Here is a 24,618-nt window from a genome sequence, read left to right on the forward strand (position 1 = left end):
TTAAAATGCTCTTTTAACGTCATCGCTAGCATATCTTTCTTTCTCTTCAACAATGCGCTTTGGTAGAGATTTTAGGCGCCGACTCATGTGTATATCTAAGATTTGGCTTCTCTAGTGATGACGCAAGGTGGATCTTGCGGTCTTGTCTAGCTCCTATAACCATCTTTGATTTATGCACAACGCACAACAATAGAGTTTGGTTGTTGCATACACTACTAGGAGTAGTTTTAAATCTTTTTCAAGGTATTTCATGTAAAATCATGAGGACCGTAGTAATAGCAATAGATCCTTTGACGGAAAAAAGGTAAAGGTACGGACTCTTGCCACGTTGCTACACTTCCCAGATTGCAGAAATTGAAAAGAGTCGCACCCACGCGTCCAAAGGGCCAACCGCCAAGTTTGTTGGACCGTTGGAGCAATGGAAGTGGGCCGTGCCATTTCTTTGTGTATATAACGTGGGTACTCGAAGCAGAGGTCCCTCGTACGCGCACACGTTCCCCAGTTTTCCGTCTTGGCCGTTGGCATCCCGCGTCTCCCCCAAATATTTTGCCACCGGGAAAGGGGGGGAAGAAGAGCTCGAGGGGTCAAGCAGGGGAGAAGGGAACGAACGCTAAGGGAAGAAGCCGCAAAGCGAGCGAGAGAGAGAGAGCGCGCGCGTCCTTGCTCTGCTCGTTCGCACGCTCGCTCGCTCGTGAATGGTGGATTAGGGTTTCGCCACCTTCCTTCTCCCGCTTCTAGCCACCGTCTCGGCTCCAGAACATGTCGGCGGCGGAGGAGGAGGCGGCGGCCGCGGCCGCGGCCTTGGCCACGATGAAGGAGGACGCCGGCGGGAGCGGCGCGGAGGCAGACCAGGACGTGCAGGTGCACGGGAACATCCAGGTGCACGGGAACATGCAGGTGAGCTCTCCCGCTTGGTCGGTCTTCGTGGAAGGTTCTGGAAGCTTTTTCGTGGCGAGTTTGTGCGGCGGATACACCGTACCTGCGGCTGTTTCTAGGCTTGCTCCGCCTTTTTCTTCGTTTTGCGGCTTGCGCGCGGGCTGTCGTCGTGGCTGTTGTGCTTCCTTTCGCTGCGCAGTTCGAGGACACGGAAACTTCTAGAACTCCGTGCGGTTGCTGCTGCGGTACCGGGAATTTAGGTGTTCTGTTAATGCTCGGGGTGGGGTACCGTGAATTTTGGTGTTCGGTTAATGCTCGGGGCGGGGTCGCGGGGAAGAGTGGGTGCTTGGATGGCGTATGGGTTGATGATTTCGAATTGGTTCAGAGCTGTTGGCTGGGGATGGGGAGGATGTTTTGTGTGATTTAGTCTGAGAAAACGTGGTTTGGCCATGTCGAAAAGAGACCTCCAGAGGCACCAGGGCATTATGGAGTTCCAAGCCAAGCTAATAATACGAGGAGAGACAGAGGAAGATCGAAATTGACATGGGGGAGTCAATAAAAAGAGATTTGAAAGCTTGGCCTAGAGATCTATGTTTGAATAGGAGTACTTGGAAAGCAACTATTGAAGTGTATGAACCGTGACTTGGGGCTCTTGGTACTCTAGCCTTGTCCAACTTGCTTGGGACTGTTGTTGTTGTTGTTGAAACCGTGGTTCCCTAATAATCAGCATGTGCAGATTATTGCTAGCAAAGTACTAGAGCCATGCCTTTTGGGCTGCCTGATTTTGCGTCGATTTGGTTACTCCTCACATGTAAGTTCGTAAGAGATTTGTGGGTTGGATTTGTCTGTTCCGTTTTGTAGTTCAGCGAATTTATTGACGGACCAGTGAAGCAATGATTCACAGAAACCCATTGCTTCTATGGAAATGTATGTCTGATGGTAGTACCAACAAACCATGCGTTCGTTAGTGCCCTTTTTGAGGATTGAAGACATTGAACTTGCCCGGGGATCGGAGATCCTGGATCCTGCATGTAGATATACTTGATGTTGTTGGACTGCCAGCTTTTGCTAGTTTGTGTTTATTAAGAACAATATTTTGTAAACAATCAAGAATAGGGAATTCAGACCAGCCTGCTGGCCACCGTGAGAAGATTGTATCGATTCATTGCTTAGTGTGCTACTTTGTGTTCATTTTCAGTTATGTGTCTATGAAGTACGAACGAACCTATGGCATCTAAACTTTGTGTCAACCAAACATTGCCAGTGCTGAGGAGTTACTAACCACCAATTGCAATGTACCTGCACTAAGTAACTTAGGATGGCTATATATGTTATCCTTCTCCTCTTATAAGGTGTATATTATCTTTATATATTTTTTTCTGCAAAGTCACTCTTACGCAAGATGTTATGCTTTTTAACTGTTGGTCTACTTACTGTGTCTGTGCATTTTGTAATGTTTCAAAACAATGTCCAGCGTGTCAAAGTATACTGTTTAACCAACGACGGGCAGTGGGATGACCAGGGAACAGGCCACATAACAATTGACTATATTGAGGTATGGTCAACTCTTGACTCATATCTCCTGTGAACATTCTCTAAAATGATAACTGCAATATTTGGTCTCATATTGTATTGGTAAATTAGTTTCTGTTGATATTATTTTAGCTTCCACTATCATGTGATGATGTAAACATTGCTTCACACATGTAACTGGATTTGATTTCCTCTCTGATTAACCTTTTCTGTTTTATATTTTCCATTTGAGTGGTATGTATCCTGCTAAGGTCTTGACGGCATGGTCATCATGCTATTTTATTTTTCTTAGAAAAAGATTATCATCCTATTTTCTAATTTGACCAAATACAATGGAATTTTTTTTTCCTTGCATAATTTTTGGGCCATTATATTTGCTCCATTGACTCTTGTTATATGTTTAGATCTGATTTCGAAATGCTGCTCATGGCATTACCCTGTTACGTGGTTTGGTTTGCGTATAGTTCTTTAGATAGCTATTATTCCCTTCTGTCACAGATACTGATACTGTCATACTGATGTTTTGGACAACAATACAATCTCCAAATTGACTACTTATTTGTATTAGATTATCTGTACTATAGGCTTATAATATTATGAAGGTACTTTCAAGGCAAATCTACACATATAACCTTATTTTAAAGCTACATATTGTAAAATATATTGCTAGTCAAAGGTTCAAAAGTTTGACTGGAACCTTGTCCAAAACATCATTTATTTTTGACTCAACAGAGTAAAAAAAAATGAAAAGGACTTTAGCAAAAAAAGTAAGAGATGAAGCAATTTCCTAGGATGATTTTGTACAATACAATTGACAAATGACAACTAGCCATAGCACATTACAGATTTTTTTTTTTTGGTATATAGTGCCTTAATTCTTGACCCATTGCTATTGGGGGTTTAGCTTTTCAGTCTTTTTCTGATCTAGGGGTCAAAAGAAATTGCTCTGGCTGTCGTGGATGAGGTGGATAATGACACGCTACTACTTCACCATATTACTTCGGATAATATCTACAAGAGACAAGACAGTAAGATGGTGTTCTATTCTTTTAATTGTGGACGTTTTTCCTTGCCCAGATAGACTAATGCACATGTCCATTTTTGTTGGTAGAAACAATTATCTCATGGAAGGATCCTGAAAAAGAACTAGATTTACTGTTGAGCTTTCAAGAAGCTGAAGGATGCGGATATATATGGTAACTCAGTGATTAATGAATATTGCTGTGCCCTGTGCCCCCTTATATGCTTACACATGTCTTAACATTATGGTAATTTATGCAGGCAGAACATAAATTACTTACAGCAAAAGCTACAATCTGGTGACCTTGGCTGTGAGTTTGCTAAACATACTGTGTATTTTTTTACTCTTCTGTTGCCCTAGTGCGCTCTTTTTTATTTTCCATGGCATCTCAAGTCTTTCCATGTCCAACATTTGAATCCCTAGAAGTTTCTAGTGGTTCATTGTTACATGGTACGGCAGGTCGGTAACTAGTTGTTTCTGCCTGTCCCTGCATGTACTTGCACATTGCTTTGCACTAATTTCAGATCAAAGTGATTTAACAATCCATATTTGTTTGCTTCGTTTGTTTTTATTAATTTATTTAATGGCCTTGATAAAGTTGTTTGATTGTGATCAGGAACAATGCCCAAAGGTTCAAATATGAAATTCTGATTATCTGACAGCCAATGCCTTAATGTTCTTAAATTCTTATTCCTCTGTTTGGCTTTATGATGGTTTTATCGAAAGCATTTTGTTCCCAGCTGTGGATCCAGGTGTTAGTTGGAAGTATCTTTTCTGGATCTGTAACAGCAAAATTCTGCTAGTATTACCTTACCTTAAGGGGAAATACTTCATGTATAACCCACTTGTATAACTCCAGTACAACCAAGGTGCGTTTGGCCCATTGATTCTTAAGTAATCCATCACTCAATTGATTTGAGCCCTTTGATCCTCTGGATGTGATGAGTTTTACAAATGAGTTCTATGTATAACAGTGCTCTTCTGTCAAATAACCAGATTCCACAGCACACCCCAGCATAGCACAGGACCGCAACCACCAACTAGCCCATAATATCATTCTCATCTTTATTCCTACAAATCTGTAATTGTCTGGTGTATACTGGTCTGTAGCAATGCCATGATCAATTATCACTTTACCTGCAGATGGATTGAAGGATCTTCCTTCTCTTGAGCTGTCCAGCCTTCCTTTGCTTTTAAAGGTGTGAGAACAATCATTGTTATTTTCCTATGAATTCATATAATCTTTTTCTTATTTTGTGCATATTTTGACAGGGAACTAGGGTTATTTAGTTCAAATAAATAATTCCCAAGAGTTTTAGAGCAACCTATGCTTCGAAAAACATTCCTAATGTCTTCATGATGCTGAATATCGATATATCGTTTGGGTTGCTAACTTGCTATGGTAGTTGGGTGACAAGGGCTTTATATTTCACTTGAAAATGGTCTAAAGCATGGGCTCCAAAACATTGTCGGTAAAACTTTGGAAAATAGATGTCTACATATAATTTCAAGAGTAATATATGGTTTATATGCCTGAACCGTTGTGTAATTATGAATCATAATACATTTTACATTATGTATTGATTGTTGAAATGTTGTGAACCAAATGCCCAGACTGTATTGGAGTGGGGAACGAAGGATGGGACGCGCGTTGCAGAGTTAATATCCCAAAATGTAAGTTATGAATTTATTTTTATGGTGGCATGGTGTTCCATTAAGCATGTTTATGTCCCTGTGGATAACTGACACATCTCAAATGGCACATGGCAAAGCACAGAGTATTTTGATAGCAGATTGCGGTAAGCGTCATTATATGGGGTGCAACATGGCTGTGTATATTGCCCCAAATATGAGGTTGGCCAGTAAATTTTGTAATAAAATGACACTTCTTGTTTTAGAAGTGTGAGCTACCAACTTATCAAGTGTTAGTCTTGTGTCCGTCGTGTAATAACCATGTAGAGGATGGTTTAATTATGATCTGAACTAATGTAATCCTGAAATGGTTTTGCATTGAAGGGATGTTTTTCATGTTAAACGTCATAGCACAGAATTGTGGTCACTCTTTGTTTTGGGTGGAGGGAGTAGCAGTCTTCTATGGAATACTTTACCTCTTTCTCAAATATAGGTACTAATTGTTATATGAGAATATGAAATTACTTCAGCACATTGCAGTTTATCAGGATAAGTCAGTGGATTGTTATACGGAGTACTATTGTATTTTGTTCTGGCCAGGTTTCCTTGAACAATTGATAATTGTTTGGACAATGGAACAAATAAATTGCATCCTCCGCATCAGCTGATGCACACAATGAATCACCTTTCTTTATTACATCTCCACAGCCCAAGGCTGAAGCATTAAACAAAACAACAAGCTACACATTGCTTGAACATATCAGCCTCATTGTTTGAACTATTAACGATACATAGCTTGAAGTTTGAAATTTAGAGAAGTGATATATTTTTTTGTATGCATGCCTTGGTGTTTTTTGAACCCTTTTAATTTTTATATGTGTCATATGTAGCAGGATGAATTTTTCCCCAAGCTAGTGGACCTTTTCAGAACATGTGAGGGTTCAAGAAACATGGATGATCTCCACATGATCTTCAGACTAGTCAAGGGAATCAGTATGTAAAAACCTGTTAAACATGACCGTTGGTTATTTTAGATTGCAGCTCACATTATTTATTCTTTTGCAGTATCATTGAACAATCCTGACATATTTCACAAGATTTTCTCTGATGATTTTATCCTTGACATAATTGGGGCCCTTGAGTGTAAGCACTGTACAACTCATTGTGCTCCACCTCAGCAGTTTTAAGAAATTGTGCTGTGTCCATTTTAATTGAAACTTCTACACTATCACATACCTATAAAATTGCATGCATTGTTCTTTATAATGCTTTCTTGTGCGAGCAGATGATCCAGAGGTTCCCAATGTGCAGAGTCATCGTGAATTCGTGCAGAATCAAGCCCTCAATGAGGTAATGTAGTTCTTATGCATATTAGCCCGAGCCTGATTGAGATATATTTCTTATTTGTGTGAACTTTTTTTTTCACATAGGCCATACACATTGGAAATGTTTCTGTGGCCTCAAAGATTCGTCAAACATACATAATAGGTTATATAAAGGTCAGCCATACCCCACTTTGCCCCTCCCTACTTGGAGTTTATTTATCTTCTAGCTATCTTTTGTGCTCAACCATTTCAAATTGGAATGCTTGCTACTGGCAGGATGTTATATTACTGAATGCACTGGATGGTCCTACTGTGTCAAGCCTGAACTCAATTATTGAGTGGAACAAGCCTTTTGTTAGTGTTTCAACACTTCCAAGTTTTCACATGCTTCAAATCAAAATTTTCTTTTGCCAATTGAATTATATAATCCGTCTGTAGGTTGTTTCTGTACTAAAGGACGATGCTTCTTTTATCCAAGATCTGATTGCAAGGATAACATCTTCGAATACCTCTGCTGAATCAAAAAGCAAACTGGTGAGACTAGTATCGTGTTCTACTGCCTTTTCATTTTCCGTATTGAGACATTACCTTCTTTACAAGAATCTTATGTTATATTTGTTAGACATAATAATTATTGATTTAGCATATTATGAATTAACAATGATTTTCTCAGAAGAAATTTCCATTTGCTATTATACTGCTGCAAAAGGGAAAAAAGTTTCTTTTTGTAAATTGTTAGTCATGCATGATTGACTGCTTGTCTTGTGGTGCTGTTACTTGTTAGTACATGATGAGCAATGCCATATTGATTTTCTTGTTTGTTTCTTGACAACTAGGATAAATTTTACATTGAACTTTTGCAATGTTTACTTAACTCCATGTGTACTACCAGGGACGGAACTCAGTTGAGGCGAAACTGGGTTCCCGCCCTGCTTGCCTGAGACAAAATTGTGAAGAGACAGTTAGCTCCCTAGCCTATCAGTTAATAAGCTTAACATATAAAACCTGTCACACCAGGACCTATTTTGTCATGATGCCTAGCTGCTTCTTGTACACAGTTCTCAGGTGCAACAGTCATACCAGCTGTTCATAGGTTCTGCACAAAATACAGGCTGCATGGAGTAGCAAGCCAGCGACATGTCACCAGTTGGCACAATACTCGGTTGTCAGGCGCCACCAAGATTCTTTATGTTAGAATTATTTGCTCATTTACTATAATCTCCTAGCTAACTGTACAGGCGCCAGCTATACTGGCCCTTTCACACTGCTGGCCCCTTGGGCCATCCCCTCTCTCTCCTATATAAGTGTAATCCCTTCTGTAATCCATCATCAAGAAATATACAAAGCCTAATGGCCTTTGTCTAATATGGTATCAGAGCATTGAAGGTGTCAGACTTTAGCTTAAGAGGGAAAGTCCAAACAAAATGCGAGCAATCATCAATAATGACTAGATAATATTTGAAACCGGATACACTGACGATTGGGGAAGTCCACAAATCACAATGTATCAAGTCGAAATTTTTAGTTGCACGAGACAAGGAATGGGTAAAAGGCAAGCGGATGTGACGCCCAAGCTGGCAAGCATGACAGAGAGTGTCATCGTCGGGCTTGCTGCAGATGATGGAGGACGACTTGGCAAGAGTCTGAAGAGTAGCCTTCCCGGGATGACCGAGCCGATAATGCCAAGTAGTGGAGGAGGGAGTGGCCACGAGAGCGCAGGAACCGGATGGTGATGTCGGGAGCTGCAAGGTGTAGAGGGGTCCCGAGCTGTCACAGCGAAGGAGGAGGTTCCTGGTACGAAGATCCTTCACAGTAACACAAGAGGGTCAAACTCGACAGAAACTAGATTATCAGTGGTGAATTGCCGAATTGACAAGAGATTTCTAATAATGTTAGGGGCAATGAGAACATTGTTGAGGCGAAATGGGCCAGGGAGGGTTGAGTAGCCGGTGCCAACAACCGGAAGAGTGGCGCCATTTCCCACAACAATTGAAGAAGGAAAAGAGGAGGTTGGTGACATGGTGACCATACCAGGAGTGTCGGCTATGTGAGAGGAAGCACCCGAGTCGAAGACCCAATCCGAGGTGCTTGACGGCGGAGTGAGGGTGACGGTGCTAAAGGCGTTGGCGAGGCCCTCAGTAGTCCAGGGCGACGGCGACCAGGTGGAGGTGGGCGCCTGCTGGGGCGCTTGGTAGTATGCCCCGGGGACCGGCGGAGGAGCGAAGTAACCCGGGGGCACCTCGGCCATGAGAGCGTGCTGTGGCGGTGGAGGTGGAGGCACATGGGGCGGTGGACTGCGAGAGCCGCCTGGGTTGGACCCGGGCCACATCTGGATGGACCCGGTCCATGGGTTGAAGAAGGATGGCCACTGTTGGCCACTCGGTGGGCCGGCTTGAGTGCCGGCTTGGGCGCCGCCTTGGCCGCGTCCACCGCGGCGACGTCGTCCGCGGTTATTGCCGTTGCCGGACTGCTGGCCCCCAGCAGCCTGAGGATGGCGTGAAGGAGCAGGGGTGTGGCCGAGCTGCTGTCCCCCAGCAGGCTGTGGAGGGCGCTGAGGGGCAGGGGACGGAGCAGACGACTTGCTGGACGGCGCGGTGACGAGGGCCGAGGGCGGAGCTGAAGGTGACGCCATGTTGAGTTCGGCCAGCCTCAGGTCAGCACGGACGTCGGCGAAGGATGGGAAGGGCTTCTGCCTCGTGACGAGCTGCGACATGAACTGGAAGCGTTCGTTGAGGCCGCGCAGCACATTTAACACCAGGGTTCGGTCCAGGACGGGTTCGCCAAGGTCGGCGAGCGCGTCCGCCATGTTCTTCATCTTGCGACAGTATTCATCCACCGAGAGAGCACCCTGGCAGAGAGTGCGGAACTCGGCGTCGAGGAGCATGGCGCGGGATTCACGGTTGTTGAAGAATTGCTGCTCGAGGCCGAGCCACGCCGCCCGAGCAGTGATGCCGTCACGCTCGTGGACGACGTCGAGGAGGTCAGGGGCGATGGTGTTGAAGATCCATGAGACGACAACACAGTCCATGCGGAACCATGCCGCATCGTGGGGGTGAATGGCGTCGCTGAGGACGTGGTCCTTCAGGGCAAACCGGCCGAGGATGAGCAGGATGTAACCACGCCATTTGGAGTAGTTTGAGGCTTGCAAATCAAGAACAATAGGGATGAGGTTCTTGATGTTCTGCACAGCGGCCGCCTGGCTATGAAGGTAGGCAACAGCCGCAGTCGCCGTGGAGATGGAGTCGGCGTCGCCCTCCGAGTCGTCGTCGCGGTGGTGCTCGGGGTGGAGTCGCGCGCGGAGGGCCGCGGCCTGCTGCTCCAGCAGGTCGGCCTGCTCGCGCTCCAAGTCGAGAGCGATGGCAGCAGCGCGGACCCGCTCCTGGGCGGCGGCGGCGGACTTGAGGAGGTCCGCCTCCTCCTTGAGTTGGGCGCTGCGCGCCTGGTTGGAGTCGCGCAGGGAGGCGACCTCAACTTCCAGGGCCTTGGCGGCGGCGAGCGCCTCGTCGCGGAGCTTGGTCGCGGCGGCGGCAGCCGAGGCGCCGGAGCCGGAATCGCCGCCGGAGGAAGGAGCAGCCATGGGTACGGGAACCGGCGGGGCACGCGCGGCGGCCGGAGGAGGGCGCGCGGGCGGGCGCAGCAGCCTGAGCGCGGCGGCCGGAGAGGCGCGCGCGGGTCGGGGCTGGGTGGTGGCAGAAAGTAGCGGAAGCAGGGGATACGATTAGTCTGATACCATATTAGACAAAGGCCATTAGGCTTTGTATATTTCTTGATGATGGATTACAAAAGGGATTTCGCCTATGTGCTCACTCAGTTTGGTTGCACCATCAAGACTGTGCAGTGTGACAACGGGCGTGAGTTTGACAACTCCGCGTCTCGCGCTTTCTTTTCTGCCAAAGGTGTCACCCTTCGCATGTCATGCCCCTACACCTCGCAGCAAAATGGCAAAGCCGAGCGCATGCTTCGCACCGTCAACAACGTCACCCGCACCTTGCTCTTCCAAGCATCCATGCCCCCCACCTACTGGGCTGATGCCCTTGCCACCGCCACTCTCCTCATCAATCGCCTCCCAACCAAGACCCTGAACATGAGCACTCTTTTCTTTGCCTTCCATGGCACTCTCCCCTCCTACCATGACCTTCGAGCCTTCGGGTGTACCTGCTACCCCAACCTCACCGCCACCACTCCTCACAAGCTAGCTCCACGATCTTCCTTGTGCGTCTTTATTGGCTATTCTCCTGACCACAAGGGGTATAGGTGCCTTGACCTCGCCACAAACCACGTCATCATCTCACGTCACGTTGTCTTCGACGAGACAACGTTCCCTTTCTCCCTCCGTCGACCTTCGCCACCCACACACGAGCTTGATTTTCTAACTAACGACGATTCGTCGTCAGTTTTACTTCCACCTGCAGGTACACCGTGGGCTACTGGCCCTCTGCCAGCCCGTGTGCCCTCCCAGCCGGTGCCCACCTTGGGCGCACCAGCTCCGCCGGGCTTCGTGCCCCGGCCGCCGGGCTCCTCTCCAGCTCGACCTGTACAGGCGCCCATGGCGCCCTCTGTACAGGCGCCCACTTCGCCGACGCCCATGGCGCCCTCGGGACAGGCACCCACTTCGTCGGCGCCCATGGCACCCTCTGCAGAGGCGCCCCCGGCGCCCCCGGCGCCCTCTGCTCCGGTGCCCACGAGTCCTTCTGTACAGGCACCCGTGGTGGCACCCCCTGTACAACTACCTCCGGCGCCCTCCTTCAACAAACCACCGGTCATTCGTGTCTACACCCGGCGTCCACCCGCCCCTAGCTCGCCACCTGCGTCCACTGTTGGACCACCTCCTCGACGCTCCAACATGATTTCTTCACCGCCGCGCTTCGTCAAGAGTGACCCTCCTCTTCCAACAGGAGCTGTCCCCATCCCGCCAGTCGCCAACACTCATGGCATGGCGACCCGCGGGAAGTCCGGTTACCGACAGCCGCGCCTCGCGCTGCTCACTGAGGCTCTGTCACCTCTACCACGCTCCTATCGTGACGCCCTCGCCGACCCACACTGGCGTCGGGCCATGGAAGAGGAGTATGCTTCCCTACAGGACAACAACACTTGGGATCTCGTTCCCCGTCCTGCCCAGGCAAATGTGGTCACCGGCAAATGGATCTTCAAGCATAAGTTTCATGCAGATGGTTCCCTAGACAGATACAAGGCTCGCTGGGTGCTTCGCGGGTTCACCCAACGTCCCGGCGTTGATTACGACGAGACATTCAGCCCCGTCGTCAAGCCTGCTACCGTCCGGACTGTCCTCACCTTGGCTCACTCCCGGGATTGGCCGATTCATCAACTTGATGTGAAAAACGCCTTCCTCCACGGGACTCTGTCAGAAACAGTCTACTGCTCACAACCCACTGGTTTTGGTGATCCTGCACTTCCTGGTCATGTATGCAAGCTCAACAGATCCCTCTATGGACTAAAGCAGGCTCCACGGGCATGGTACAGCCGGTTTGCCTCCTTCCTGCTTTCTTTGGGTTTCAGTGAAGCAAAGTCAGATACATCCCTCTTCATACTTCGCCGTGGCACCGAGACAGTCTACTTGCTTCTCTATGTCGACGACATCGTCCTCACTGCCTCCTCCGAGCAGCTACTGCATCGCCTGATTGCAGCACTCAAGAACGAGTTTGCCATGAAGGACCTTGGCCCCCTTCATCATTTCCTCGGTGTGGCAGTTCAGCGCCACAAGGATCACCTCACTCTGTCACAGCGTCAGTACATCCTGGACATTCTTGCTCGCCATGGGATGAGCGACTGCAAGCCTTGCTCCACGCCCGTTGACACCTGTGCCAAAGTTCCTGCAGATGCCGGTCTTCCTGTTGCTGATCCCACTGCCTACCGCAGCCTTGCAGGTGCACTCCAGTACCTGACATTTACTCGACCCGACATTGCGTATGCTGTCCAGCAAATCTGCCTTCACATGCATGATCCCCGGGAAGTTCACCTTGTGGCTGCCAAGCGGATCCTTCGGTACCTTCAGGGCACCCTCAGCTTCGGTCTGATTATTCCTCGGTCTACTCCAACGCAACTTGTTGTGTATACTGATGCGGATTGGGCCGGCTGCCCTGACACCCGACGCTCCACCTCCGGCTATGCTGTCTTCCTCGGGGGCAGTCTCATCTCCTGGTCCTCCAAGCGGCAGCCCACTGTCTCTCGGTCGAGTGCCGAGGCTGAGTATCGGGCTGTTGCCAACGGCGTTGCCGAAGCATCCTGGCTGCAGCAACTTCTACAGGAGCTGCACCACCCTTTACAGACTGCCTCCCTCGTCTACTGCGACAACGTCAGCGCCGTCTACCTCTCCTCCAACCCCATTCAGCATCAGCGCACCAAGCACGTGGAAATCGACCTCCACTTTGTCCGAGAACGCGTTGCTATTGGTGCTGTTCGTGTGCTTCACGTTTCCACCACCTCACAGTTCGCAGATGTCTTCACCAAAGGGCTTCCGTCTTCTGTGTTCATGGACTTTCGCTCCAATCTGAACGTTCGCTCCACCGACGTTCCGACTGCGGGGGGGTGTTAGAATTATTTGCTCATTTACTGTAATCTCCTAGCTAACTGTACAGGCGCCAGCTATACTGACCCTTTCACACTGCTGGCCTCTTGGGCCATCCCCTCTCTCTCCTATATAAGTGTAATCCCTTCTGTAATCCATCATCAAGAAATATACAAAGCCTAATGGCCTTTGTCTAATACTTTATTTTCATGAACACACATGCTGTAGTGCTTACTATAGAGATTATGACAATAATGTTTATTAGTGGATTAGCCTCCCCTTGATACCCTTGATATTCTGAGATAGTTTGGACATGTCCAACGGAGACCTCCAGAGGCACTGGTGCGTAGTGGAATCCTAAGCCAGGATAGTAATGTGAAGAGAGGCAGAGGAAGACCGAAGTTGACTTAGGTAGAGGCAATAAAATGAAACTTGAAAGGATGGAATATACCCAAAGACTTAGCCTTAGATAGGAGTGCTTGGAAAACAGTTATTCACGTGCCTGAACCTTGATTGTTTCTGTTGGGTTTCAACTCTAGCCTACCCTAACTTGTTTGGGACTTAAAGGCTTTGTTGTTGTTGTTGTAGCCTCCCCTTGATATTCGGTCACACACTCATGCTTCACCACTGTGTACTACCTACACGAGCCATTTTTACGATTTTTTAAACACTGCAACATGCTGAATTGGCTAATGGTAATGAGTATACTGGAAACCTTGGACGTGAAATCTGCACTCATATCAGCAGGTCTCTACCGTACTGTTCCAAAAAAGAGAAGTATTTGTGGAGTGACCTAAAAAGGCAACAACATGCACTATATAAAAGTAGGGATATCTACATTCATGTCTATGCAACTCATGGACAAAAACCTATCACCCGTCAATTGATGAGAAAAATGTTAGCATGGGCCAAAATTCTAAACCATGGTAGTCTTGCATCAATACTGTTGATAGAAACTAGTATCAACAAAGTTTAAACAAAAGACAAAACTTAGTTGAGTCATACCTCAAATCAGGTCAAGTGCGGTGTTATGTTTGGTGTATGAGTTGCATAGACATGAAATGTAGTTATTCTGTACTATTGTGGATGCATATCGACCGTTGCCACTTTAGCTCACTACACAAATATTTTTATAGGAATAATGAGTGAGAACCCTACTGAATATGTAGTAGAAACTGTACAGACCAAACTTTTATAAAGGTATGGGTTGGAACCTAATACTTATCTGAAATAAAACTAGCAGAGAAAGAGAAAGAAGGGTACAAGTAGTCATTTGTATTGGTATGACCTCTCATTTGTGATATGTTTGTGATCATGTTTATTAATGGTCATGCTGTCTACATTGACAAGATCCTGTTCTTTGTAGGTCCTGTTTTTGCGTGAGCTTTGCATTCTCAGCAAAAGTTTGGATCCTAAGGGACAATCACAGCTGTCTAGGTTAGTACTTACTCCTTAAATTGAACACAAGTTATGATTGTGATGGCCAATTTTGACGTGTTGACGTGATCAAATACTGAAGAGTTATTTCTAGGATCAGTAAAAGGCTGGATTAGTATTTCATCTATCTCAGCCATGAATGCAGGAGGCTCACTGTCTACTAGCCATTCCATTTTATGTTAGAAGTTTAATTAGGATACTTCATACTGTATTCATAACCATAAACATGTCCTGACGTTCTGTAGCTGGCTTTTATTTTCTTTTTTTGCCTTTTTCTCTTCTATAAATTACGGCAAATCTCTTGCTGTTCTTAAAACTCATTTACCTCTTGTCAGTATTGTTTCTCATGCTCTTTGATGCACTATTGAAAATGGGTGGATCAGAATGCAGGCAAATTTCCAATGACACAGCATTCAAGTACAATTTGTTTTGACATCGACGGTCATCAAACTTTTTTGTATCACTTTAATCATATTTTTTCTCCTTTGTCTAGGGATCTCATTGATGAAGGTGCGTTCAACATAATTTCTGATGTGCTTCAGAGTCAGGATAAAGAACTCTTTTCAGCTGGGTAACCTATAGAGCAATCGACGGATTCTTTGCTCTTCTTTGTTTAAACCTATTCCTTTTTGTCCCTCTGATTGCACTATTTGTTTGGGAAATGCAGGGCAAACATACTTGTGTATTTTGTTGATCTGCATCCTGACTTAGTTAGAACATTTATTGCCAATCATGAAGAGAACTACCTAGAAGGCAATTCTCTTCTTGAGTTTCTGGTAAGTTTGCACCCTTTATTTTGAATTAATTGTACAACATTCATATGTGCTTTTAGTCCAAGTAGCGAATTGTATTTCTAGAATCATCTATTGCTATGTGTATTTCTTCTTGTTTTCTCGAACACTTCTTCTGCAGAGTTGTTTTTCTTTTAGGAGAATTGCACTGTATAGATATTCTATCCTTTGGTCATTACATTTTTGCTGTCTGGGCTTTTGTTGGTCCCTGTTGAGCTTGACCATGAATTGCTTGCCCCTTCTCCTTTTGTCCTTCAACTTTATGTGAATTCTTCTTCTATTGATGTTTGTTGTAGCCATTGCCAATAACTGCTTGATTTGACAGTTGGCACTGTGATGTACATCTGCTTCAAATTACGATAGACTCACGCAATGGTTTCTTTAATTGGTAGCCATGAATAGAAGCTTATGTTTACCTTATGTTCCTTTTTGTTATGTGCCTTGGTAGTTGAACTATCAACTTAAGTAACCGATGGCTGAGTTGTTTTTTTCTCTACTGCAGGCATTGCTTACTGCCACTACTAGAGAACAGACTTTAGAACGATGTCCCAATTTGACATTAGCCTCGGCATTTTTTGCCCCCGGGACTAAAGGTTCCTTTAGTCACTAAAGGTTCCTTTAGTCCCGGTTGGTAATACCAACCGGGACTAAAGGTTCCTGCCCAACAGTCGTCCGTGGGGCAGGGATCTTTAGTCCCGGCTGGTATTACCAATCGGGACTAAATGTAAACCTTTAGTCCCGGTTGGTAATATCAGCCGGGACTAAAGCTTTTAGTCCCGGTTTGGGTGATGCCCCGGGAATAAAGATTAATCTCCAACCGGGACTAAAGCTTGAAACTGTAACAGGCAGTCTTTTGAGCCGGGACTGACAGCATGCTGTCCCGGTTGCATTTATTGCCGTGCTCTAAGCTCTAAGCTCTAAAGCTCTAAGTTTTAGTCCTGGTTGCATTTATTGCCGTGCTTTACGAGCTGATGACCAGCACTGAACTTTTAGTCCCGGTGCTTTACTTATACCTGCTTGCATTTACGAGCTGATGACCAGCATTGAACTTTTAGTCCCGGTGCTTTACTTGTACCTGCTTGCATTTACGAGCTTTAGTCCCGGCTTGCATTTACCTGCTTGCATTTACGAGCTTTAGTCCCGGCTTGCATTTACCTGCTTGCATTTATTGCTGACACTGAAAATGAAGACCTTTAGTCCCGGCTGGTCCGATGCAACTGAACCAAATCAATTAGTCCCGGCTGGTATTACGAGCCGGGACTAAAGGTATTATCAGCCGGGACTAAAGGTCTTTTAGTCCCGGGCGTTTACAGGGGCCTCGATGGGCCGGCCCAATACGTAATATGCTGGAATTGCTGGCCAGTCCCACCTATTAGCACCACCTCGCTTGCTCAGAAGAGTGAAAGCTAACTTAAAAGCTCAGCTCTCGAACCAAGCAGCACGAACTTGAACAGGATTGTACCGCTGATCCTTGACTAAAGGTCATTCGTACTATAGTTTATTCAAAATGTTGAACATTATAAACGTACGTATATTCTAGCAGCGTAGAATGCGTATTCAAAAACCAAAACGAATCATCAATTAAAAATAGGAAAGAAAGGAAAATAGAAATAGAAACAAAAAAAACCTGGTAGCAGCGTGAAAATAGAAAAAAAGGAAAATAGAAATAGAAACAAAAAAAGGGAAAACAACATTTAGTCCCGGTTGGGTTTACCAACCGGGACTAAAGGGTGCGGCCACGTTTGCTCGGCTGGAGGGCCTTTAGTCCCGGTTGGTAACACCAACCGGGACTAAAGATCCCTCTTTAGTCCCGGCTCGATGACCCGGGACTGAAAATAATGTTCTCAAAATAATGTTTAGTAGCATTGAGCATTTGTCATTCTGATTAAATTACATGGATATCTATCATCACCGCCTCGTCTAGCAATATATATTTATGGTTTTCTCAAATTCAGGTTCAAGGGATGATAATTGACTCTGCTGAGGAAATGCTCTATCAGTCTTGTCTAAAGATATTGTTGGGTTCTTCCGATACAACTACAAATCATGTAAGATGCATAATCGAATATGATTTACTTCTTCTGTTACTTTGATGTAAAATGTGATGACTGGACAGTAATTCTTTTTGGACTAAGAATGTTAGGCAGCTATAGGATAGTGAAACTATTTTTAGAATAGGAAAATAGTGTATTTGCCATATTATTGCTAGTTTTCTATCCTTATTTTGATTTGATTTTGGATGCATATGAGTAGCTTTATGATAAATTCAAATATTGAAGTTTGGATTGCTGGTATTCAATGAGATTGCATTGGTGTGAAGGTCTTCTTTTTCTTCTGTTGCAGCAAGATGTTGTTCTTCAGGTTTTCTTTGACAAGCATATTCAAAAATTGATTGACGTAATAGCTTCGTCCTGTGCTCCAAAGGGCATTGCCAGATCAACGTCAGGTTCAGCTGGTGTTCGCACAATGGTTGAACAGCATTCTGCTAAGCCTGAAACATTGTTGAAAATTTGTGAGCTTTTATCCTTCTGTGCACTTCATCATACAAACAGGATGAAGTAATCCTCTATCCAAAAGCTTCTCTTTTCCCTGTTTTCTCATTCAGTCGTGCTGTTGCTTTTCTGTGTTACCATTTTTTTTGGTTTCTTTGCTGAAACAAAGCTCTTGATGTTGCAGGATATTTTTTGCAACCAATGCAATGGAGAAAGTTCTTACTTTAACCCATCGGAGAGAGAAGGTTTTGGTTGTGGCAGCTGTCCAATTCGTTCGGACTATAATTGGCAGAAAGGTAAGAAATTTACTTTGTTCTATGAAGTAGGTCACGTTGCAGCATTGAAGGCTCATGTTGCATTATGACAGGAATAATCAAAATTCAAAATAAAAAAACTTTGTTCTTCAGTTGCACTATTAAGCTGATTGGTGCTTGACCACATTTTCCGGGGACCAGCAAGCATATTCTAATTGCCATGTTATTAAAATTTACCATATCGTCTTATGTTTGGTCTTGAGTTGACAAAATTGTCTTTGTTCTGTAGGATGACTTTCTTGTTGACCGTGTTATCAAGCTGAACTTGTTGAAGCCAGTTATTAAGGCATTTGATGAAAATGGCGATAGAGACAACATGCTACAATCTGTGATCCTTGAACTGTTGGAGTACATAAGAAAGGTATGTACTGGAGCTGTTTGCTTATTTGCAAATCATGATTCAGCATGCTACGTCATTTGATGGTTTTTTGTGTGCAGGAAAATCTTGAGCCCCTTATTGAATATGTTGCTGAGTCTTTTTGGGACCAACTTGTGAAGTTTGAACGATTGCAGAGTATTAAGGCCTTCAAACTTAAGTACCTTCTCATGTCAATAAAATCTGATGTTCCAGAAAAGGCAAGTAACTTATTTGCTCCTTATTTTGCAACTTATTTGCTCCTTATTTTGCTTGTATGCAACGACAACTTTTGCCGACCAGAGGTAGTATGCTTGATAAACGATTGTACTTCTGCAAGCATACTAGTATGCTTGATAAATGAAACTCGAGTATATCACATTGTCATTATCAATCAACCTTATGAATATTAAGCTATTTGAAGGATGATTGTACTTCTGTACTTAGCTAAATGAAACCATTTATATTTAATTGTGGCTTAGGGTGCTATGTACTACTATAGAGTCAGGCAATGATTGGTTGGCCTGTGTTCTTGTTAGATTGTGGAGAGTGCAGAAACAAAGCAAAGTACTGGTGTGGTTGACACGAGAAAGAAAGCAGATGAAAGAGGTGCTGATAAGGAACAGGAAGGTTATTTTAATAAGGATAGGTTTGTTTGTTTCATTTTTCTTGTCTGCTGCCTATTTTATGTTGGTGGCCCAATGAAGTTTGGGATTCCATTGTTCACTTAACCAAACATGAAATTCCTTTTCTTTTCCCTTTTAGTGACAGAGTAGATTCTTCTACACCAACAATGCATTCACAGGAGCAATCTATCCCGGCAAGGTATCTCAAATCTTCTGCAAGTGCAGATGGATGTCCAGTTCACTTTGCATCTAACATTTATTTGCTAGCTTTTGCTGGTTAGATTGATGATAATTTGTCGAGTGTTGTTTTCACTGCACTATCTGTAGTTTCTGAACTTTGAACCATACTTTGTATCTTGTATCTCACTGATATTTTGTTATTTCTTCTGGCATGAATCTGGTGGGCTTGCGGATTGTGATATTGATGATAAATATTCGATCCACCTCCCAGAAAGCCTGTTAATGCTGATGAGGCCCAAGTGGCGGGGAACAATCCAGATGGTGGCAGACATTCACCTCACAAAAAGCTAAAGAGTGTTGCTTCAGCCTCGCCTTCTAGAAGCACGAAACGTTCTGAAGGCAGTGGCGAAGGGGATGGAAGCCGAGGCTCTTAGAATCAACAACGTGCCCCAGAAACTTTGGATCTGTGCATCAAAAGGGAGAGGACTGCAATGAAGCTGCAGGGGATTTGTCTCCCAAGATGGTTCCTAGATACAACAAAACCAATTGATGCAGAGCCTCAGTGAGGTCATACTATTGTTTTTTTTTCACGTTAGACTTCAACCCGCCGTTGCTTATGATGATATTGAGAGTACACGTCTAAACTTGGAACCAGCGAGAAGTGATCGGATGTGAGATAGTTTTGGCCACAGTTGTGTTCATCTCCGACTTCAACTTTGGCTGAGTTGTGAACATGTACAGTTAATCCCCGAGAGAAGGATTGGAAGTTGAGTATGAACTCCTTTTTGTGCAGCATTATAGAAGGAAAGCTCATCCTAGTTTCATTGAATTAACGTAGTAAGACTAACAAGCAATAGGGGCGAAAAATGCACGCCCCCTGCTCGAAATTGTTTCCTCTGGGGCCATTGGCTAAGCTGTTACTCTTGTAGAAGTGGAAGGACAGGTTAGTTTGGCGTCAGTAGCATTGTGATTGTTGATTCGTGCATATGGCATGATGAAAAATCTAACTGAGGCATTGTTTGGCTGGACTCTAATAATCGGGGATGGAAAACTAGTTCATTTTTCATGGATCGTGGTGGATTGAAGTGCAGCCAAATAAGCCCTGAGGGCACAAGAATGTTAGCCACCTTCCATGGTCAGAAAGCAAACCCGACATCACAGGGTTTCTGTTTCATATATGCTTGCTCAATGTGGGGTGATACCGCACCAGTCTGGTGATTGACGGATGACGATTTTCAGTGTTGTGTTATTCTATCTTTCGTGAGCAGGTTAAGATCATATTTAGAAAACTAAAATTTTCTCCAATTCTTGTAGGAATCGAAATGTTGCATGGCGAAATGCTGGAATTTCTTTAGGAACCAGTCTCGGGTTAGGCTTGTCACTTCTCTAGCAGGCAGCAGATCAGCATGTTCGCTTCGCAGCATACCGAGCATATTCAAGGGTAAGATAAGAGGGCCAGACATGAATAAGCCTCCAACTCTGGTGGTCTGGCATCACTGGAACTAGGCACCGATCGACACCATTGCTTGTTACATTGTTGCAAGCTACACACACGACGATTATTCTTACTGACTGATCACCGCAAGTTCAAGAGGCGGCAAGCTACATACACGACGATTATTCTTACTGACTGATGACCGCAAGTTCAAGAGGCGGCTCGCCGCGACAGCCGGCGCCTTTGCCATGGAACGGCAGCAGCATGCTAGCATGCATTGATCATCAGATGATCAGAGGTGGTCGAAGATGATGCCACCGTGCGCGGCGAAGAAGGGCGCGAAGACGAGCGACTCCACGGCCATGAGCTTGATGAGGATGTTGAGGGACGGGCCGGAGGTGTCCTTGAGCGGGTCGCCGATGGTGTCTCCGATCACCGCCGCCTTGTGCGCCTCCGATCCCTTGGGCCCCAGCGACCTCGCCTCCTCCGACATGCCGGCCTGCAATGCATGCAGGAGAGTCAGTCGACGGATATAATGATGCCAGCCGCATCATAACAGGTCAACCTGCTGCATTGAGATGAGAGGGATATATAGATGTTCATTCTAGCTACGACCTCGATGTACTTCTTGGCGTTGTCCCATGCACCCCCGCTGTTGGAGGCAGAGATGGCGACCTGGACGCCGGAGACGAGTGCGCCAGCGAGGAGCCCCGCGAGCGTCTCGACCCCAAAGAGCGTGCCGGCGACGAGCGGGCTGAGCATGACGAGCGCGCCGGGCGCCATCATCTTCTTGAGCGACGCGTCGGTGGAGATCCTGACGCAGGTGGCGTAGTCCGGCACGGCGAGGCCCTCGGCGAGGCCCGGGATCGTGTCGAACTGGCGGCGCACCTCCTCCACCATCCGCAGCGCGGCGCTGCCGACGCTCCGCATCGTCATGGCCGAGAACCAGTAGGGGAGCATGGCGCCGACGAGGAGCCCCACGAACACGCGCGGGCTCAGCACGTCCACTGCCGTGATCCCGGCGCGGCTGACGTACGCGCCGAACAGCGCCAGCGACACCAGCGCCGCGGAGCCGATGGCGAACCCCTTGCCGATGGCGGCCGTGGTGTTGCCCGCGGCGTCGAGCGCGTCCGTCCGCTCCCGGACCCGGCGCGGCATCCCGGCCATCTCCGCGATCCCGCCGGCGTTGTCGCTGATGGGCCCGTACGCGTCGATGGCCAGCCCCGTGGCGATGGTGCTCAGCATCCCCAGCGCCGCCAGCGCGATGCCGTACATGGCCGCCAGGCGGAAGCTGGCGTAGATGGCCGCCGCGATGGCCAGGATGGGCACGATCACCGACTTGTACCCCACCGCCAGGCCGAAGATGACGTTCGTCGCCGCGCCCGTCCTGCACGACCTCGCCACCGCCTGCACCGGCCCGTACGCGTTGCTCGTGAAGTACTCGGTGACGTAGCCGATCACCAGTCCCGCCCACAGACCGGCCGACACGCAGATGAACAGGTGCCAGTTCTTGACGTGCTTGTCGTTGCCGAAGTCGAAGAGGGTGAAACTGGGCGGCAGGGCGAGGAAAGTGACGGCGGCGACGCCGGCGGTCATGAGCACGGTGGAGATGAGGATCTGCCGCTTGAGCGCCGGCCCGACCTCGTCGGACTCTTTCACCTCGGTGACGTCGGTGGCGACGACGGTGGTGATCGCGCACACGAGCAGGCCCACGGCGCTGATGAGCAGCGGGTACATCATCGCCGTGAGGTCGTGCTCCGCCCCGAAGGAGGAGATGGAGGCCACGAAGAGCGCGGCGCAGGACGACTCCGCGTACGACCCGAACAGGTCCGACCCCATCCCGGCGATGTCGCCGACGTTGTCCCCCACGTTGTCAGCGATCACCTGCACAATTCTCATCATCACACATACGGCACGGCATCACGTACATTGTGGACGACCATGCTGCTCACACATACTACGTGTAGGAAAAGCATGTGCAAACACACCGACCCTCATTTGTAACTGACGTCATATATACCAGTAGTAATTATCTCTAGCAGAAAAGAAAAAGAAAAAAAAAACAAAACACGAGTAGTCGGTGCATGCAACTGTGATCGATTTTGCTTTGAGATACGTGTAGGACATGATGAAGCAAAGCAAAGCAAGCAGCCAGCAGGACGTTGCATGCAGAGAGCGTGACAGTGACGTGCGCGCGTACCGCGGGGTTGCGAGGGTCGTCCTCGGGGATGTTGCGCTCGACCTTGCCGACGAGGTCGGCGCCGACGTCAGCGGCCTTGGTGTAGATGCCGCCGCCGACGCGGCCGAACAGGGCGACGGAGGACCCGCCGAGGCCGTATCCGGTGATGGACTCGTACAGCCCGCCCCAGTCGTCGCCGTAGTAGAGGCCGAAGAGGTTGACGGCGGCGTAGAGCACGAGCAGCGCGCTGGAGGCGAGGAGGAAGCCCATGGCGGCGCCCGACCGGAACGCGGCGGCGAAGGCGCGCCCCACGCCGTGGCGGGCCTCCAGCGCCGTGCGCGCGTTCGCGAACGTGGCCACGCGCATGCCCAGGTAACCCGACAGCACGGACGTCGCGGCGCCCAGCAGGAACGCCACCGCGCTGAACGCCGCGTTCGCCAACGCCGGCCGGCACTCCCGCGACGGGTCGTACGCGCACGGCGACGGCCGCGCGCTGAACCGCTCCGCCGACCCCAGGAACACGAAGATCACCGCCGCGAACGCCGCCGTGAACGCGGCCAGGTACTTGTACTCCGTGAGCAGGAACGACGTGGCGCCGATGGAGATGGCGCGCTGGATCTCGGCGCACCGGGCCTCCACGAGCAGGTAGTCCATGCCGTCCTCCTCATCCCCCTCCTCCTCCTCCCCCCGCACGCCGCGGCCCTGCTTACTGCCTTCGCCGCCACCGCCGCTGCCATCGCCGGCGTGCGAAGGCACGGGGACTCTGGCCACCACGTACCACTGCAGCATCGCGAAGGCGATGCCAATCAACGCCGCCACCGGGATGAGCGCCTCAACCGCCGCGGTGCCGAGGACAGCCATGGCTGCACACGCCCTCAAGCTCACCAAAGCCTTTTTGCTCTTTGAGCTCCGATGTAGGGAGTTCTTGGGAAGATGTTTGTGTAAGAGTGATGATGACAGAACAGGGGGTTTAAAAAGAAGTGAAACGTTTGTATAGCAACTTACGGCAGCACACCTTGGTTTCAATGTGTATCACAGATCAGTCCTCCGATGAGACATTCTGATTTCTGAAGGTGAGCAACTACTGAGCATGATAATATCCTGCATTTCAAGGGCTTAAATGAAATAAACAGTCCTGCTGCTTACTTGCGTAGTGTGACCACCGAGTGGCAACCTTTCAAGGCCACCGTTTGTTGGAGACACAGTAACAGCGGGGGACTGTACGGTGAATGCTTCGTGCTGTGCTCACAATTTTGTTGCTTATGCAACAAATTTTGTCACTGCCACATGCTTTCTGGAGAAAAAGTAGCCTAACGTGTCTGCGAGATACCGGGCCTAGATTTCTCTACCGTTAGAACCACAAACCTATCTATGGTGCATGAAGGTGAGATGTTTTTTTGTTAAGACTTAGGACGGCAAGGGATGATGTATCACCTTCAAGAGCTCAAAGCTTTTGGGCACTAAACCCTCTCTACTACTCATTCACCAAAACAAGAGGGAATGAAACAGAATTCATGAACTCCTAAATAACATTGTTAAGGTATTTTTGTGTCAGGTTAGTGCAACCACGTATACATGGTACATACATGAATAATAATTGTCTCATGCATAACACTGGGACGGCTTGGGATGAATCCATGATTTAAAGGGAGAAAAGCGTCGAATACGACAGAAGTCTCACCTACTTTCCTCTTAGCGTTTCTCTCCTGAACAGGTCATTATAGCTATCCTTATGTATGCATTCACATTTTCTCTAGGTCATAGAAGTTCCGTGGACTACCTTCTTTCTAGGCATCCGTTTCAAATACTAGAGAGTTCTACGTGACATGTGGTCTAGCTAATGTTCGCCTAAACGGTCATGTAGCCCGTTTACACACGGTTAAATGCTACAGTGAT

The 24,618-nt window shown here is 47.3% G+C and overlaps 2 protein-coding genes across 3 annotated transcripts; one reads left to right on the forward strand and one right to left on the reverse strand.

Moving 5' to 3' along the window:
* The first annotated feature begins 544 nt into the window (after window positions 1-544).
* Window positions 545-20,107, forward strand: LOC136531909 (uncharacterized). Of its 2 annotated transcripts, none has more exons than XM_066524570.1 (24): window positions 545-897; window positions 2,351-2,431; window positions 3,338-3,437; window positions 3,521-3,605; window positions 3,691-3,740; window positions 4,574-4,629; window positions 5,045-5,104; window positions 5,953-6,055; window positions 6,128-6,205; window positions 6,348-6,412; window positions 6,493-6,561; window positions 6,664-6,741; window positions 6,826-6,921; window positions 14,280-14,350; window positions 14,844-14,921; window positions 15,018-15,126; window positions 17,097-17,189; window positions 17,485-17,699; window positions 17,818-17,929; window positions 18,177-18,308; window positions 18,386-18,523; window positions 18,842-18,951; window positions 19,068-19,127; window positions 19,380-20,107. In XM_066524570.1, the coding sequence occupies exons 1-24, from the start codon at window positions 760-762 to the stop codon at window positions 19,540-19,542; spliced, it is 2,340 nt and encodes a 779-aa protein (XP_066380667.1). In that variant the 5' UTR covers window positions 545-759; the 3' UTR covers window positions 19,543-20,107. The 2 variants fall into 2 exon arrangements, with proteins under 2 accessions (XP_066380667.1, XP_066380668.1); XM_066524571.1 differs by having other exon boundaries at window positions 5,956-6,055.
* A 444-nt stretch (window positions 20,108-20,551) lies between these two features.
* LOC136531907 (pyrophosphate-energized vacuolar membrane proton pump 1-like) lies at window positions 20,552-23,767 on the reverse strand. Its single transcript, XM_066524569.1, has 3 exons — window positions 22,744-23,767; window positions 21,159-22,427; window positions 20,552-21,042 (listed from the first exon to the last, which is right to left on the reverse strand). The coding sequence occupies exons 1-3, from the start codon at window positions 23,581-23,583 to the stop codon at window positions 20,836-20,838; spliced, it is 2,316 nt and encodes a 771-aa protein (XP_066380666.1). The 5' UTR covers window positions 23,584-23,767; the 3' UTR covers window positions 20,552-20,835.
* Between the last annotated feature and the right edge of the window lie 851 nt (window positions 23,768-24,618).

This window comes from Miscanthus floridulus, unplaced genomic scaffold, assembly GCF_019320115.1.
Source record: "Miscanthus floridulus cultivar M001 unplaced genomic scaffold, ASM1932011v1 fs_474_2_3, whole genome shotgun sequence".
Taxonomy (NCBI): domain Eukaryota; kingdom Viridiplantae; phylum Streptophyta; class Magnoliopsida; order Poales; family Poaceae; genus Miscanthus; species Miscanthus floridulus.

Excerpts from the sequence above, each read along its gene's own strand:
- LOC136531909 (XM_066524570.1), top strand. The coding sequence starts at position 760 with ATGTCGGCGGCGGAGGAGGAGGCGGCGGCCGCGGCCGCGGCCTTGGCC. Across the intron at positions 6,562-6,663 it reads ACATAATAGGTTATATAAAG|GATGTTATATTACTGAATGC; the intron begins GTCAGCCATACC and ends TGCTACTGGCAG. Across the intron at positions 17,700-17,817 it reads CATCATACAAACAGGATGAA|GATATTTTTTGCAACCAATG; the intron begins GTAATCCTCTAT and ends TTGATGTTGCAG.
- LOC136531907 (XM_066524569.1), bottom strand. The coding sequence starts at position 23,583 with ATGGCTGTCCTCGGCACCGCGGCGGTTGAGGCGCTCATCCCGGTGGCG. Across the intron at positions 22,428-22,743 it reads ACGACCCTCGCAACCCCGCG|GTGATCGCTGACAACGTGGG; the intron begins GTACGCGCGCAC and ends AGAATTGTGCAG. Across the intron at positions 21,043-21,158 it reads ACGCCAAGAAGTACATCGAG|GCCGGCATGTCGGAGGAGGC; the intron begins GTCGTAGCTAGA and ends CATGCATTGCAG.